The sequence below is a fragment of the Entelurus aequoreus genome, linkage group LG02, assembly GCF_033978785.1.
Source record: "Entelurus aequoreus isolate RoL-2023_Sb linkage group LG02, RoL_Eaeq_v1.1, whole genome shotgun sequence".
Classification (NCBI taxonomy): domain Eukaryota; kingdom Metazoa; phylum Chordata; class Actinopteri; order Syngnathiformes; family Syngnathidae; genus Entelurus; species Entelurus aequoreus.
The window spans coordinates 57,880,665-57,899,078 of NC_084732.1; the positions used below are offsets into that span (position 1 = coordinate 57,880,665).

An 18,414-nucleotide genomic window follows, 5' to 3' on the forward strand; every position below is an offset into this window, starting at 1 on the left:
CAAGTTTTTTAAGAAATAAGCGCACCTCTTCTTTCTTGACGTGTAATCCATCCTCCTTGCATTTAGTGTACATCCACCTATATCCACACAGCAGGCCACTTGTTTATAACTGTTGAGGTGCATTCTTTGCGCCGAAACAGACTACATGCCTTCATAATTCGTTTTAAATGTCTTTCAGACACAATATACCGATGACGACTTGCAAGCAAAGCAGCAATGTCCTTACAGTGAAGTCCGAGTTGGAAATACAGCCAAATTAACTCCTGAACTGCCATTTTAACACACACCTCAAACCACGAGCACGCAGCCAATGCTTTCTCCTGTGCACGAGATACATGTCTAAAAAAAACAAAAAAACAAAAATTATATATATATATATATATATATATATTTATTTTTTTTTAATAACTTTATAAAAAGTTTATTTTTTTCTTAAAAATTAAAAAAAAAAAAAAAAATTAAATAAAAATTCCCCCATGTCCCTTTAGGGGCGCCATAGATTAGAGATGCAGCTATCTAATATTTTAGTCATCAAGTATTCTATCGAATATCCCAATCGATTAGTCAGTAATCGAATATATCATATTTTTGCTTAATTTTTATTTATTTTTTTGTCCTGTCTAGCATCTTAGGCAAATCTTATTGTTGATGTAGATGCCCATATCGGCACTACAAATGTACCCCACAAAAGAGAAGTGTGGGATACTTCTCTTGTTGCCTTATTTGTATTTTGACTTTATTAAATGGATTTATATTATTATTTGGTGCAGCCGGCCGGAGCAATAGTTTTGCTTAATAAGGTTTAATTATACATGTTAAGATGTGCCCTCAATTGTTGCGTTTCGCCTAATTGTCTTTCATTTCCTATAAACGCCTGTGCTGCTGAAACCCAACACTCATAGAATTATAACATGTTCAGCAATAAGGTGATGTATTACATGTGCTGTGTATTTATACAATCAGCACACACTAACGATGTTTAAGTGCCTATATAACGTGCACCGGCGTGCGTGTACCACTGCAAAACTCTCGAGTAATTATAAAGCATTTAATCATGGATATAGTGATATGGTACATGTGTAATGAAGTGTATATTGTATTTAACATCAGTACACACTACAAGGAGGACGCTATTTCTTTTTTAGTTGCTTGGTCGCTTTTTACGCGCGAGCACCATACTTGCCAACCTTGAGACCTCCGAATTCGGGAGATTGGGGGGGTGAGGTGGGCGGGGTTAAGGGGGATGAGTATATTTATAGCTAGGATTCACTGAAATTCAAGTATTTCTTGTGTGTATGTATATATATATATATATATATATATATATATATATATATATATATATATATATATATATATATATATATATATATATATATATATATATATATATATATATCAGTGGCGTGCAGTCACTAGAGGCAGGGGAGGCGGGGCCTCACCTACAATCATGGAAAGAAAAAAAATGTAAAAAGAAAAAAAAAAAAAAAAATTTGTATATGTATCCAGTGATTATACTAAAGTTATTTTCCATTTAACTTCACCAGTTTTAGATTATTTTTATTTTTATTTTCACATTTGCCGTTCAAATACTGAGAAGAGACGGTGCGGTGATCAGCAGCCAGTTGAGGCACGTCACTGATTTGTGCCTCATCATGGAATGTGCACAATGACTTGGCTAACTGCTGAGCTGCTGTGCGGTGAGACTGTATTGCTATATGAACTATATCAGCTAACTAAACTGTGGTATAGTTTAGTTAGCTGAGGTATATAATGTACAGTGTATTTTGTCAACAACTGTATGTGTGTAGCGTATTTCTTCAGCTGAGCATTCATAAAACTGCTGCCAAAGACGTACTGTCTGAGGCTCGCAGTAATCCGGCCTCCTGGTGGTAGAGGGCGGTAGTGATAATTCCTCACCGCAGAAGAAAAAAAAAAAAAAAAAAAGTTAGCAATAATAAGTGCAGCGTTTTTTTTATTTCCTCTCGCCTGAACTTTTATTAAAAACATGGAGGATTACATATGTAAAATAAAACAGTTTTCTAAACTGGACCTTCAATCGAAGCAGGAGGTAATAATTAGAGGTAGACCAACGCCGGAGCTAAAAGGTTTGCTTTTGACTTTGGGACAGAAGACCCGTTCTTTTCAAACGGCGTGGTACACACGCAAAGGCTGGATGTCCAGCAAGAAAGGTAAGACCATAATGATGTTTTTTTTAATTAAATGTGCTTTTTTGTGTGCTAGTTTGTATGTGTAAATAATGCTGGTATGAGCTTTTAAACATAACCCGTTAACTGCTGCCAATCACATGGTGAATAAAATACTATTTAGGGTTCATATGTTTGTAAATCTGACTGTGATGATGCAGTGCCTCACCAGACATTAACCTCACTGCACGCCACTGATATATATATATATATATATATATATATATATATATATATATATATATATATATATATATATATATATATATATATATATATATATATATATATATATATATATATATATATATATATATATAGTACAGTACAGTACACAGTAATGAAAACACAGTTGTTCTACTAACTGTACTGTACTTGCTGCTTACTTAAAAAAATAAGAACACTTACCTTTCACTATTTGAGTAGCCTTTGTTCTGCCATTTGAGTACTGGCGAGTGATCTCTGAATCAGGGAACATATCCTTCATGGATTTGTTGAAAACATCCGCAAATGAAGACGGGACGTTGCTTGCAGCTATCAGCATAGCCATCTTTGTCTCGGCATATGTTACACCCTCTGGTCTCCATTTAGCAAGGTGGCCCATAATACTGGGCTGTGACCGGTGCTGCGTTGCCGCCGCCTTGTGCTTCTCTGACCGTTCATGAGTGACTATATCCATTCGGCCACCGTGTTCCCCTTCGAGCTGTCCTGGATGAACTGAAATTCTTGTTTCCAATCATTTTGGAACTTGCAAGCGTACTTCTTCTTCTTACTCGTCGTCGCCATGACTGTCTCTTCTTCGTTCTTCTGCTTCGTCTCTGTTATGTTTTTGGACATTACTACTTGCCGTAGTTTTGAAGCAATGCATGATGGGAATCCGGATGTTGTTTGTCAGTGTATTAACGTGCCGGCTGGAATAAACACACGCTGATAAATAGCTCCGTGCCTGCCTACTTTATGGGTTATAGATAAACCTAGATAAACAAAGACATATATAATAGTCTCCTTTTCAGGTGAGAGAGGACGCTAAAGGCAGTGCCTTTAAGGCACGCCCCCAATATTGTTGTCCGGCTGGAAATCGGGAGAAATTCGGGAGAATGGTTGTCCCGGGACATTTTCGGGAGAGGCACTGAAATTCGGGAGTCTCCCGGAAAATTCGGGAGGGTTGGCAAGTATGGCGAGCACTCCATCTACAAAAATGGATGCAAGACACGTAAGTTAACTTCATGATTTGTCCTTAAACAAGGACTAAAAACATAAAATAATGTTGCACCTTTCTTATGACACAGAGCAAAAAGTCTTGCTTGTCAAAGTTGTTCCATCAGGTGGAGGTGCCACAGCGATCGTATCCAAAACAGCTGACTGTCATTAGCGATGGCGGTAGTGTCGCAAAGCACATTTTGATGTGTCTTTTTTTATTAATATTGAGTGAAAATAGCAGCATGTTTATGTTCAAACATAAAGTAAGTCATCTTATAGTGTGTTTGAAGACAGCAAGGCAGTGTTGTTGAGCTTGGAAGCGACAGCGTACAACCGTGATGTCATCACAAGTCTCCGTTTGTGCCGTGTACATGCATACGCTAAGCGGAGAGTGTTTTAGGATGCGTGTGGACAAGAGGCCTAAACGCAGAGATAAGTATGCGTTTATTAAGTATCCGCGTTCGTGTGGACATGGCCTTAACAAGGCAAAATGCCGTAAAAAAAATCTTGACGCCTCGAGGCAGCGATAATTCCTCGAATATATTTTGTAATCGAATTACTCGAGTTAATCGAGTAATCGTTTCAGCTTTAGTAGGGATATTCGGCACAAAAATGCACTCTAACCTCTCTAACTTTTGAAATAGACAACTTTGTGCCAGCGTTGTGTTATAGGTGAAAACGTGTAATTATCATTATTGAGTAGTATCAAAATGTCAGCGTTTTCTCATTACATTATTACACTCTCTTTTTTTCTTACATTTTTCTTGTTGTATTTTGTGTTATCATTCTAACAATATGCTACAGGCCAACAAAACTGAGGCTGCGGACTGCAAATGGCCCCCAGTCCACACTTTGGACAACGGTGCCAGAAATGAATGAAAATAATCTCAATTATTTGGACAGTACTACTGAAGTTGTGTTTTGTACATACTGATGAAGCAAATCTCAAGAATGTACCTTAAAAACAAGTCTCGACGCACCATGGTGATGTGATTGCTCTGCTAGTTGCAGCTGGGAATGGCTCAGTGCCACCGGGTGGAGTCGCACAGAAAACAGGAAACAGCTCTGCAGTTTACGTGAGCACAGCTGAACTCTGGCCTCTGTGAGCCTTTTTTGTTGGCCAACACATTCTTCTATGGAACAATGTCAGAGTGCTCTTCAAATAACACAACGTTGAACACAAACTACTACTGACACCCGTTACAGCAGTGCTTTCATTAATTACTGTTTCTGGATATTACAGTACCAACTCCATTCTATTGTTAATATACGGTAACATAGGGAACATTTGTATTTGATGCTCTACCAAACAACAACAGTTAACATCCTGACCCCGACAACACTGTGCAACTGAAAGAAAACTTATTTTATTTTGAAAAATCATTCCCACAATTTGTTGTATCCGGTGTGTTTTTACAGCTGAGTCGTCTCATGACCGGAAAAGGAGCTGAGCCAATCAGATCGCACCATCTGTAAACATGGCTCCTCATGGTCGGCGAAAGTATGTCGTGCTTCTCTTTTGTACTTTTCTGCTTTACTGTGTAGCGACCGAAAGCAAGGATAAGCCAAAGAAGAAGAAGAAAGACATCAGAGACTACAATGACGCAGACATGGCGCGGCTCCTTGAGGAATGGGAGGTACTCTCATGCTGACGTTTTTATTCGGTGTGTCCCCGTTAGCTTAGGTCAGCTAGCCTACATGTACCAGCGCATGACCACACTGCAACTGTACGAGCAACATACAAGATGTCACTTGCCTAAACACGAGGAACCATTGTTTTATGTTCATACCTTCATTCAAACTACTGCCACTATCTTAATGTGCATCCACCATTTAAGGCGGTGTCTTTGTCGCAGAGAGAATACATTTGCCAATAATTTTAGTAAGTATGTTGTGTACACTACACATGGTGCATTCATTGTGTGCTGGAAAGTCGGAATTTCAATTGGAACGCCCCTTGAAGAATTACCCAGGATGGGAAGTTTTTCTACGGCGTGACCGAGCTATGCCCACAGCAATGATGCTTGGAGGATCCTCCAGTGAGTACTGTAATCTACTGTAGAACACACTCAAGGCGTTCTACTGTACTATATTGGGTGAAACGTTTGCAAATGTGGCTATATGGGTTGTAATTCTAATTAACAGAGCTCTATCTGTCTTATTAAATGTTGCTTAGAAGGTCCTAAACAGTTTTTATGCTATAGTTAATAGTTTGTCAGCAATACGTTTTATTGTCGATATTTGGCAACACATTGTACCCCTATCCACACACAGGTAGTTATTTGTCTTGGTCACTGGATAGTTAAATTAGTCCCAGTTTAAATTGTGTATTTATTTCTATTCCTAGTATTCTTTATCTTAAACATTGTAGTGGTTAACTCCTTTGATGGTGGTGTGGTATGATTATAACTAACATATACAGGTATATTCCATTCATCTTCTACCGCTTGTCCCTTTCGGGATCGCGGGGGATGCTGGAGCCTTCCTCAGCTGCATTCGGGAGGAAGGCGGGGTACACCCTGGACAAGTCGCCACCTCATCTCAGGGCCAACACAGATAGACAGACAACATTCACACTCACATTCACACACTAGGGCCAATTTAGTGTTGCCAATCTATTCATTTATGTTAAAAAATGTATCTGAAATTAAACATGCACAATTCAAAATTTGATAAGTTTATAGCAGTGGATGAAAAATTACGTTTTGTATGCTGCTTGAAAATCCGTCTGCCCCCGCTCAACTTGCCGCGGAGGAGCAACATAAAATGTCATGTGACATCTCGAGAGTGACTTACTGTAGGTTACATCTACATTGAGCAGAAGCACAGAAAGCTGAGACAGAATTTGTTTAGCCTTCTTACAATGACGTTTATTTTGCAAGTTACTTTGATTTTGAACAGGAGTTGTTCATAATGTATGTTTTTTCATGGGAAGACTTAGGTGTGTCCCTGTGGGACGTCAGTTTACTGTGTCCTTTTATACATTTTAATGGGATGCATGACGCTTAGCTTGCAACCCCACTGACATGCAAGTTTCGTTACTCATTGTCCTGTCCTGTCTCCACAGAAAGATGATGACATTGAGGAGGGAGACCTTCCAGAGCACCGCAGGTCTCCTCCTCCCATTGACATCTCCAAAGTTGATTCGTCCAAACCTGAAGAGCTGCTGAAGATGTCCAAGAAGGGCAGGACCCTCATGGTTTTTGCCACAGTGTCGGGAGACCCCACAGAGAAGGAGACGGAGGAGATAACAGGCTTGTGGCAGGGCAGCCTTTTTAATGCCAACTATGACATTCAAAGGTATTATACACTAAATATAGACCATTTCTTTATTTGACACCAGGAATTCTCGTGAGGAATTTAAATTTTGTTTTACAAGTCTGACTTCAGTACTATTACTGCAATGGGGCGGGGTCTCCAAGGGGGTGTGCTGAGGTGTCGGGGGTCGTGATAGACAGGAGACTGACTTCAAGTACTGTGTAAGCGTTTTTTAAATGCTTGAACGATACGCACGCTTACAGCTCTAGGGCAGCAGTGCTTTAATTAATCAACAGTCTGACCAAGAAATATGAGGAAGTATACATAGCCCTTGGAATTACCGTAAATACTGTAGGTAAATACTATAATACTTTAGGGGTGCAAAACATTGAGAAAAAAATGTGCACTGATCAAATTCTTACTGTTTCATTTTTCTGCATTGTTGTACTTAAAGGGGAACTGCACTTTTTTGGAATTTTGCCTATCGTTCACAATCATTACGAGAGACATGACGATGGATGCCTTCTGAATATTAAATAAATGTAATCAAAAGTCAGCTTACAATGGAGCCAATGGGACCCGCTGTATTCTGCCTATAAAGCCCTTGAAAAACTTCCAAACACCTCCATTAGGGTTGTATATACATAATGTAAGTACAGTGGGGCAAAAAAGTATTTAGTCAGCCCCCCATTGATTGTCAATGGGTGGCTGACTAGATACTTTTTTGCCCCACTGTATATATGTAATGTAGTAACAGGCACGTTTATAATAACATTAAATATGTACATATTTTTATCATTTTAAGCATACATGACACATCCATTTCGAAAACGCGTCACGTTTGCTTTTTTTGCACTTATTAATGCTCACCGCAGACTTCATGAGAGCAAACAAACATAAAACACATCACATACTGTTCAATGTCTGCTATCATTATGATGCCGACTGATAGAATCTTGTTATATTCCCGTTTTAGATGAAAAATTACTCATAATCCTCACAAAGAAACGGGGCAGGGGTTGGGGGGCATTGTCTTTCTGTTTAGTTCTCGCCATTTTCGGGTCCTAAAATAGCTGTCAAAGTGTACCACCTTGTTGGAATACATCCTTAGACTTCTTCTGTCCAGGTGTGAGGCATGATTTATGATCTAGAATAAACTTCCAGGGAGCAAAAAAGCAAGAAAACACCTTGCCAGTCGATCATGTTGAAATTGTACACAAGCTTGTGGTCACAGTGCCGCTCTAAATAGTTTGTCTGAGTTAGCGCTTATATTAACGATATCACTAATACTTGGTTAATATTCGAGTCACAAAATGTAAATGGAGTATTGTTGGTGTTTTTGGATGGTTATTTATTGGATTTTATGGGCGAAATAGAGGACCTCCCATTTTATTGACATTTATTTCCGATTTCAAATGCGTAAAAAAAAATCCATCCTTGTCTTTCATAATGATAGGCAAAATTCAAAAAAAAAAGTGCAGTTCCCCTTTAACTATAAATAAACATGTAAACCATGAGTGTCCAATGTGTGTACAGCTTTTTTAATTTCCCCCGCCAACATTATCTAAAAACAAAGATCATTGTTATTGAGCTAGATTGTACTATTGTAGGCATGTGCTTACTAACAACCGAGATGACTAATTTGTTTATACATATTTATACTTAAACAATGCTGATGACGTATGGATGAGTGGTTTAGTATATCTGATACCATGTAAGTAAACAGACAAAATTGATCAAAATCTGTCATTTGTTTCTGTATGCTCATCTTTTATTTCACAATTGTATTTATTGGAGAACTAGCTGCCAGCGGTTTGTAGTTATTTACTATTTATTTGGGAACTCATTCAAGTTCAAAGTGTAAGTAGTTTTATGGCTTTGCATTTTGTTCCCTTTTATAGGGGTAGTGTGACTCAGAAGATCGAGCAGCTGTCTAGCCATTTGAGGGTTCCTGGTTTGAGTCCAGAGTCATGGCCGTTGTGTTCTTGAGCAAGACTCTTCTCTTGCCTTGCTCCCAGTGCCTCTCACACTAGTGTATGAATGTGAATGAAGTGGTGGTCGGAGGGACCTTAGGCGCAAATTGACAACCATGCTTTTGTTGGTCTACCCAAGGGCAGCTGTGGCAATAAATAGCTTACCACCATCATAATGTGAATGAAGAGTGAATGAATGATGGGTTCTCAGTTCTCTGTGAAGCGCTTAGAGGGTTTAGAAAAGCGCTATATAAATCTAATCCTTTATTATTCATATGTCTGTACTGCAATACTAACTATGACCCTAATACCAAGGTACATACTGAATTGTGAGGATGTCACAATTACCCTAATAACGAGGTACATGACCCTGATAGTATAAGATCGATTTTCATTCATCCCACAATGGAGAAATTAAGTGGTTTCAGTGAAGATTCAAAAAGTCCACAAAAGATATGGTGAAACAAGAGGGAATCATTAAAGAACTCACAGTTAAGATGTTGCACCCCTAGTATACTAAAATATCCTTAAGTAGACTAAACCTTTTGTTTGGAGCAAGTGGTAGTCAACAATTATCTTAACACATTCAGAAAAGTCAATAGATGCTGATGACATATGGATAATAGTATTTATAGTAATAGTATTTCAATTCAGGGGGCGTGACAAAAATATTTGTACTGCGAGGGGCGTGACAGAAAATAGTTGAGACTCACTGTATTAATGAGTGGACACTTTTATATGACTGACTTCTGAAGATGATCAGAATATAGAGTGACAACAGACAGACTTCATTAAATGTAGTTATTTTTACACGTTAATGTCTTTGTTTCATTGATAACATTGTTCATCAACTTAATAAATCCAGCAAATAGAAGATGAACTGCCATGTTCTTGAACTTGAGCACAGACATGTATACTTTTGCCACTGTAAACCAGAAGACATCTCACCTTTTTAAGAGCCTTTCCGTTTTAGTCTCCAAAAGTATTTTCTCTCTTGATATGTTGCTAGACCCTTTTTGTCTTGTTTTGCCCAAATGTCCGCCACAAAGAGAGTCATGTATGAGAAACCCTATCATACTTTCCATAAGGGAGCTTACCAAGCCCTGTCTTGCTGAACCTACTCAGTGGCCTAGTGGTTAGAGCAGTGGTTCTCAAACTTTTTTTGTCATCCCCCACTTTGGACAAGGGGGAGTTTTCAAGCCCCACCTGTCCCCATCGACCCAACAGAACGCTAATGCCAAGCTTAACATTTTCAAATGTATTGAACATCAAGTAACATCACCCCGAAGGGAATAAGCGGTAGTAAATGGATGGATGGATGGATCAAGTAACATCAAGTTGTATACATTCAAACTCAATAACATAAAATAACATCAAGTTCAATAATAAATAAAATAACTGTGCAGCTGTGGTATAACTTGCATCAAGTTCAATAATAAATAAAATAACTTGCATCAAGTTCAATAATAAATAAAACAAAAGTGTTATAACTTGCATCAAGTTCAATAATAAATCAAAAAAAGTGTTATAACTTGCATCAAGTTCAATAATAAATCAAATACAAGTGTTATAACTTGCATCAAGTTCAATAATAAATCAAATAACTTGCATCAAGTTCAATAATAAATAAAATAAAAGTGCCACTTTGCAATCTTTGCAAAAAAAAGGAGGAGCTGTCACGCCAAATTTCTTCCCCCTACAAAAACCTCCCCCCTCCCATTTACTTCCGGGGCTGTGTCCAATAAAATCACAAAGTTGCCGGGGGTCCTTAACCGGCACGCGACTGTCCTGTTTCGCGCCTGTACAAAAAAAACAAACAGTAATCGATTTCTTCAGATTCCAGCAGCTGTCAAAGACGAAGTATCCTTCCAGCGACGGGCAGTCAAAGCCGAAGTGCTATCGATCGCTGTCAATGACGTAAGAGGAAACATGACCACGGAAGTTAATGGGCGGGGGGAAGGTTTTTGTAGGGGGAAGAAATTTGGCGTGGCAGCTGCAATGAGCCTGTTTGCACTGCACAGCTTTTCAAATCGGGGTTGCAGGCTTGACACTGCCACTGTTAAAACCTCATTGAGTTCGGGGCTGAGCTGCCTTGACACGAGTGCTTCCAGGTGAATGACACAGTGTGTCCAATGCGCATTTGGCGCAACCCTCTTTATTAGACCCTGCAGCCCGTTTCTTGACCCTGCCATGGTCTGTGCGCCATCAGAGCAAAAGCCCACACAGTTTTCCCATTTAAGGTCGTGTTCTTTGAGGAAACTGTCCATTATCTTGAACAGCTCATCAGCAGTGGCTCTATTTTTTATGTATTTGCAAAACCGCAAATCCTCGCACAGTGACTCGCCATTAACAAAGCTTCCGCTTAGCCCCGCCCCCATTAGTTACTGTTTCTATGTCTGTCAAACTTTCGCTCCTACCTAGAAATTTAAAGCCTACAGGAAAAATAAGTAATTTACATTACATACCATAGCGGATTTCACAGACAGAATCACAAAGTGATTTACAGTGTGTATAGAAAATGAAAGCATAGTAAAAAAAAAAATCTAAGAACATAATTTAAAAAAAAAAAAATTTAAAGTGACATTTTTTCCCGTTCCTCGCGCCCCACCTGTCATGTCTCTATTCCCCACCAGTGGGGCGTGCCCCACACTTTGAGAAACGCTGGGTTGGAGTGTCCGCCCTGAGATCGGTAGGTTGTGAGTTTAAACCCCGGCCGAGTCATACCAAAGACTATAAAAATTACCTCCCTGATTGGCACTCAGCATCAAGGGTTGGAATTGGGGGTTAAATCACCAAAAATGATTCCCGGGCGCGGCCACCGCTGCTGCTCAGTGCTCCCCTCACCTCCCAGGGGGTGAGCAAGGGTGATGGGTCAAATGCAGAGAATAATTTCGCCACACCTAGTGCAGGGGTCACCAACCTTTTCGAAACCAAGAGCTACTTCTTGGGTACTGATTAATGCGAAGGGCTACCAGTTTGATACACACTTAAATAAATGGCCAGAAATAGCCAATTTGCTCAATTTACCTTTAACTCTATGTTATTATTAATAATTAATGATATTTACACTTAATTGAACGGTTTAAAAGAGGAGAAAACACGAACAAAATGACAATTACATTTTGAAACATAGTTTATCTTCAATTTCGACTCTTTAAAATTCAAAATTCAACCGAAAAAAAGAAGAGAAAAACAAGCTAATTCGAATCTTTTTTTAAAAAATTAAAAAAATAATTTATGGAACATCATTAGTAATTTTTCCTGATTAAGATTAATTTTAGAATTTTGATGACATGTTTTAAATAGGTTAAAATCCAATCTGCACTTTGTTAGAATATATAACAAATTGGACCAAGCTATATTTCTAACAAAGACAAATTATTATTTCTTCTAGATTTTCCAGAACAACATTTTTCAAAGAAATTCAAAAGACTTTGAAATAAGATTTAAATTTGATTCTACAGATTTTCTAGATTTGCCGGAATAATTTTTTTGAATTTTAATCATAATAAGTTTGAAGAAATATTTCACAAATATTCTTCGTCAAAAAAACAGAAGCTAAAATGAAGAATTAAATTAAAATGTATTTATTATTCTTTACGATAAAAAAAATAAAATATTTACTTGAACATTGATTTAAATTGTCAGGAAAGAAGAGGAAGGAATTTAAAAGGTAAAAAGGTATATGTGTTTAAAAATCCTAAAATCATTTTTAAGGTTGTGTTTTTTCTCTAAAATTGTCTTTCTGAAAGTTATAAGAAGCAAAGTAAAAAAATTAATGAATTTATTTAAACAAGTTAAGACCAAGTCTTTAAATCATTTTCTTGGATTTTCAAATTTTATTTGAGTTTTGTCTCTCTTAGAATTAAAAATGTCGGGCAAAGCGAGACCAGCTTGCTAGTAAATAAATACAATTTAAAAAATAGAGGCAGCTCACTGGTAAGTGCTGCTATTTGAGCTATTTTTAGAACAGGCCAGCGGGCTACTCATCTGGTCCTTACGGGCTACCTGGTGCCCGCGGGCACCGCGTTGGTGACCCCTGACCTAGTGTGTGTGTGTGACAATCATTGGTACTTTAACTTATTCTTTTTTGATGGTTTTGTAGTCCATTCCAGTCTTGTATACAATCTTATCCTTTGGACAGGAGTCATTTGTCCACATAAAGAGTTATGACTAAGAGTGCTTTCCTAATAGGACAGAGCTACAATCAAAAACGCTCTGTGGGAGTCAGAATGCGTGATGGTTGATCAAATACTTATCCCACACCCGCCCCCCATAGATTATTATTTTATGATTACACTTAAAAAAAATAAATCACGACAACTGCATTTCTCTGTCGCACTGCAGGTTTGTGGTGGGCTCCAACAGGGTGATCTTTATGTTGCGAGATGGCAGCTTAGCCTGGGAAGTGAAAGACTTCCTACTGACCCAGGAGCGATGCATGGATGTCACGGTAGAAGGACAGGTATTCCCAGGGAAGGCTGCCAGCAAGGACGACGGCAAACACAAGCAGCAGAATGAAGTGAACGCCAAGAAGACCAAGAAAAAGAAGACGGAGAGTAAGAAGGTAGATTTGGAGGGCAACAGAGCCAACAATAGACAAGAGGAACTATGATGGACGATCAGGTTTTGTCCACTTCAAAGTCATTAATCAATGAACTAATCAATCTTTCTGGGTCGATTCCCTTGACTGCTGAGCACTCCCATTGGTGTTTTCTGAGCAACACGTTGCATTACAAATACCCTCTTGAAATCAGACCCTTGACAAAAGCTGTCATCACGAGAGTGGTGTCTCATCAGTGGAAACATAGCACCTGGGATATATTTCAGTACTTAACATGATCCTATAATCTCACTTTTTGTTGTAGTCATGAAATCAGTTAATTATGTGGGGTGTTCATTTCCCTGGTACAGATAAGCATGTTGGAGGCATTCAACTGGACTTTAGGTTCTGGTTTATCTGGGACTGTTAATGTCCAGCAATACTTCAAAATGTTCAAATCAGCTCACACATTTTTATTTTTTATTTTCACGCAACATAATAATGTTTTTTCAACACAGTGCCATTGACAAATCTCTATGTATTTGAACATATTCCATTAAGTCTACGCAATAAACTGGTGTATTTCTGATCTTAGATGACAGTAACTGACATTTATTGTGGTTTTGTATTAGCAATTTAGCTATTGTGACAAATCCATCACCTTATGCTATATAGATATCTTCCTGACTTGTCTATGAATTCATTAAAAATATTTAGTAAGAAGAGTTGAATTGTAATATTTAACACCCTGTTAAAACATCACAATTGGTAAATTGACTTAGAATTAGTATTTTATGAAAAATACGCTTTTGGAAATGAGCTAGCTTACCGTTTTGGGTGATGCCTTATCCTGGGATAGTCACATTACTGTCAGAAGAGACTAAATACTAAATGTTTCTTTTACTGTATGTCACTTAGGGAGTTAATTAGTAAAATCATTAAGGTGTATAGGACCCGTTAAACACTTTTAAAGTGTTATTGGTTAAAAGTAAAGGTAACGGAACTCCATAAACTAAAACTGGGGTATGATTTGTTTATTCATACACGAGACCCCACAACACTAGTTTCTGAAACCAAATGACTCATCTAAAGGCTCATTTATTTGTACACAATTATATGTGAAATATGACCAGAATTTAAAGTACAGTGGTTTATGTGAATGAATGGTGGGTTCTAAGTGTAAAGTGCTTGCCCATTTAAAGCGCTATTTACAAAATATAATCCATTATGTATTAGTGTAGGACAGGAGTGTCCAAACTTTATCCGGGGAGGGTTGCACACATAAACATTAAAGGGACCATGTGACACTTTAAAACATTCTGCACAATAAAGATGCTAAAAAACAATCCAATGTAGGTCAATACTCGCAAAGCCATCTGAATGAAACAATTTAGCTTTCTGTTATTGGTTTAAAGAAAAGCCTTTTTTTAAATCTAATTGTATATTCAATTAATAATTTGATTTATTTGCACGGCCTTTCTGTGTGAAGTTTGCTTGTTTTCCTTGTGACTATGTGTTTTTTTCTGGGTGCCCGGCTTCCTTCCACCTCCAACACAACATTTTTGGATTGTTTAATATTAATCAGGTTATCTAAATAACCGACATGTGCCTGGGGATAGGCTGATGGACAACACTAAATTGGCCCAAGTATGTGAACGTGAGTGTGAATGGTTGTCTATCTGTGTTGGCCCTGTGATGAGGTGGCGACTTGTCCAGGGTGTACCCTGCCTTCCCCCTACCTGAGTGCAGCTGGGATAGGTGCCAGAACCCCCGTGACACAGAAAGAGACAAGCTGTAGAAAATTAATGGAATTATTTTTACAATGATGCAAATTAGTTACAGACTGAAAATGACCTGCTGTACTCTGGACATCAACACATACAATCTTAACTATACAGAACATGAGGTCCAGAACACGCCTAAAAGTATACTAAAATCAAATATATCATTTTAAAGTACAGTACATACGGTTTAGAGCAACCCTGAAAATAGTAAAACCTAATAAGTTATTTTAAAGTATGTTTTAAACAAGCGTATGATTAGTATTTGAAAAATAATGTTTAGTTGTGGAGGAAGTACGATTGAAAATGGTGTCTTTATTTTGAAAAGCCTCACATCCGGGATGTGTGACAGCGACTCACTTGACGCGGAGGGGATGTCTCATGGCAGCGTCGTTTTTTAAAGCAAAGTCTTCATCATTGAACGTCTTCCGCGGATATTCCTGTCCTGGACTCACTTTACCGGACTGGTCAACGTAAAGGGCGGTTGTTCGTAGTGGAGTTCTACTTTTTACCAATGTGTTCCTTCCAAGTTGGCTGCGTCCAGCACGACCACACCCTCCCCGCTTCCTCGTCGCTGTTCAGCGGGAGCAGCACTTTGTAGCTGCGGGAATAACGGACACTTCTTACAAACACACTTTAAATCCTCGCTAATGGACTACATCGCTGGACCACCGAGCGGCATGGATCAGAGGAGCGAGTGGACAGCCAGGCAACGCGGGCTTCCAGGCGCCGTCGTCCCGTGTAAAGACTGCTAGGAGGAGGTGGACATCCGGACGGTGCGAATGGAGTCCGGCAGACCGCAGCTAGCTTGTAACCGGGGAGTGTGCGTCAACACCAGCTTGAAACTGGATGGATTTTAACCGACTGGATTGATCCGACGTGAGCGGGATTGATAGAAGGATGGTGTCCGAGGGAGAGCCACCTCTTCCCGCAGTCCAGACGTGCTGGCCGGGTGGTGCCCGGTGTTTCCCCAGTGCGCCAGACCGGGCCAGCGGTTGGTCAAGCTGCCGCTGCACACCATCAGCTCTCCTCAGGGTGGACCTAAAATGATATCCTGTTGAAAGACACTTCAGTTTGCTATCTATTAACGTTTTTAACATTTGACTAATTAGCACAGAAACCGATCTAATTCCAAGTGCATAAAACATATCAAATCTGCCATATGGATGCTTTTTAGTGCACACACATAGCAGTATGTGTGATTTTGTGTATAATTTAACTTGTTAGACTTGTTTTTTTTTAAATTCAGGGCATTTAAAGCTTGTAGCTTTATTAATTATGACTTATATTAGCCATTGTGGGAGTATGGCAAATAGTCATTTAACCATTCAAATAATGCAGTCATTTTTTTTTCATTTGTAAGTCTTCAGTCAGCATATAATGTTCTTTGAAGGAATCTAAGGTATACTTTTTGTTTTCTGGCCAGATTTAACGTTTAAAGATTGGAGCAGAGGCTGATATAGAAATGTTCTAAATGGAACAATGCAGTTTGCGGCAGCAGTAAAAAAAGTAACCTGAGCAGAAGACTAGCGACCATTTCCACTGCGCTATCATGGCGAGTGGCGGCTCCGGCAAGTCGTCTGGCGAAGGATCCGCTGTCGCCCCCGGTGGAAGTCTGCAGCAGAGGAAGCGTCTCTCGTCTGTCTGTGATGCGTGCAAAGCCAAGATGCAGCTCGTGGCCGACCTCCTCCTCTTGTCCAGCGAGACCAGGCCGATTATGGCATCCGAGGGCATGGCGTTGGCCGACACGTTCGACCAGTGCCGTGACACAGTCATCGCACGGACCAAAGAGCTCTCAATTCTCACGCATGACATCCAGAGCCAGCTCAACATGGGCAGATTCACCGAGGTGGGGGACCGCCTGTCAGAGATGGCCGATTTGGTCGTTTCTTTGACAGAGTGCTCCGCTCACGCTGCGTATTTGGCGGCGGTGGAGACCACGGGTTCGCAGCTTTGCTCGCCTGGTCTCGTGGACCGCTACAAAGTAACCCGCTGTCGTCACGAGGTGGAACAAAGCTGCGGCGTCCTCCGAGGAACTGCCTTGCCGGATCTCACCCCTCAGCTCCTCCTGGAGCTCTCCCAGAACATCTCCACCAACCTCAAGACTTTGACGGACATCTCTTCACTCGCCAGCGAGAGGTCCAGGGACCGCTTTGCCAAAGAGCAGTTCAAGTTAAGCGTCAAGAGCATGAGCACCAGCGGCACTGCCTTCTTGGCGTGTGTGAGGGAGATTAAGACCCAGCCCGGCGAGCTCACAAGGAACCGCTGTGTCCTCTTTAGCGGCGCTCTGGTCCACGCTGTCAACGCTCTGGTCGGGTTCGCCACAGAGCCTCAGTTCCTGGGAAGAGCTGCGAGTATCTCCACTGAAGGGAAGGCCGTACAGACTGCGGTGTTGGGGGGCGCAATGAGCGTGGTTTCGGCATGCGTCCTCCTCACCCAGGGACTCAGGGACGTCGCCCAGCACCCTGAGAGCAGTTCCAAAATGGCTGACTACCGGGATCGCCTGCGGAGCTCTGCGTGTGCTATATCAGACGGCTGCACGCTGCTCACTCAGGCTCTCAGAGAGCGCTCCTCGCCGAGGACTCTGCCGCCAGTCAACTCTCATTCTGTGAATTAGTTCCAAGAGGAGGAAATGTAGTCGCACTCTGTCCTGTCCAACAAACCAAAGAGACTCGGGACATCACCGCTAGTCAGGTCTAGTCAGTACAAATGACGTAGGCCTGTCAGCTTTTCCAAAAGTGTACCGACAAGTCGATGAGCACATCTGCAGGGTTGTACGTCACGCTGGATGTGACAGTAATCAGACCACTTCCATCGACCCCATGTGAGCTCTTCACAAACTGACAAAACCTGAAAAGTTTACCTCAGTTTTCAGCGCTGGTAAAAATGTGTTGTAGGATGAATGTGTGAACCTACCAGAGACTGACCTTCTCCCATGACGAGTGTCTTTTAAGATAGCTTTTTTTTTTTTTTCTAACATGTGTGAATCTCTACTTTAAAAAAGCTGCTGTGCGTATGTGCCATAGTTTTGTTTTTGTTTTGTTTGTTTTACACATTATTCACCTTCACTTAGTACTTTCATGTGTTTTGACATGTAATGGAGTATTTATTTTAACCATTAATAAATGCTGTTTCTGAAAAGCTGTTGTGCTACAACCTATTTATTTAAAGGCCTTGAATTGCAATAGAGGAAGTTATTTGCAACAATATTTGAGGGTTCAATTATGTTTTACACAATGCAAAAATGCATAAATTATACCATTTATATTTTCAAAAAGTAATTAAAATAGTGTAACATAAATCAATATGCTTTTTAATTTAATGATGCATTTGCATTTATTTTGTATAGTGTATGATATATAATTTATTTTTTAAAATTATATAATTGTACTTATTTGGATTATTATGGGTTAATAATAGTGAAATCATTTAGTTAGGTAAATATTTCATTT

The 18,414-nt window shown here is 39.7% G+C and overlaps 2 protein-coding genes across 2 annotated transcripts; both read left to right on the top strand.

The window, feature by feature from the left end:
• The first annotated feature begins 4,660 nt into the window (after nt 1-4,660).
• On the top strand, nt 4,661-13,790 carry mesd (mesoderm development LRP chaperone). Its single transcript, XM_062029945.1, has 3 exons — nt 4,661-5,044; nt 6,475-6,707; nt 12,986-13,790. The coding sequence occupies exons 1-3, from the start codon at nt 4,886-4,888 to the stop codon at nt 13,251-13,253; spliced, it is 660 nt and encodes a 219-aa protein (XP_061885929.1). The 5' UTR covers nt 4,661-4,885; the 3' UTR covers nt 13,254-13,790.
• A 1,291-nt stretch (nt 13,791-15,081) lies between these two features.
• Nucleotides 15,082-18,095, top strand: tlnrd1 (talin rod domain containing 1). Its single transcript, XM_062068377.1, has one exon. It carries the CDS (start codon nt 16,515-16,517, stop codon nt 17,577-17,579), a length of 1,065 nt encoding a protein of 354 aa, XP_061924361.1. The 5' UTR covers nt 15,082-16,514; the 3' UTR covers nt 17,580-18,095.
• Nucleotides 18,096-18,414: the final 319 nt, after the last annotated feature.

What these genes read in the sequence shown, in the direction of transcription:
- mesd (XM_062029945.1), top strand. Translation starts at nt 4,886, where the DNA reads ATGGCTCCTCATGGTCGGCGAAAGTATGTCGTGCTTCTCTTTTGTACT. An exon ending in GGCTCCTTGAGGAATGGGAG is followed by an intron (nt 5,045 to 6,474) that starts GTACTCTCATGC and finishes CTGTCTCCACAG; the next exon opens with AAAGATGATGACATTGAGGA. An exon ending in GCCAACTATGACATTCAAAG is followed by an intron (nt 6,708 to 12,985) that starts GTATTATACACT and finishes GTCGCACTGCAG; the next exon opens with GTTTGTGGTGGGCTCCAACA.
- tlnrd1 (XM_062068377.1), top strand. Translation starts at nt 16,515, where the DNA reads ATGGCGAGTGGCGGCTCCGGCAAGTCGTCTGGCGAAGGATCCGCTGTC.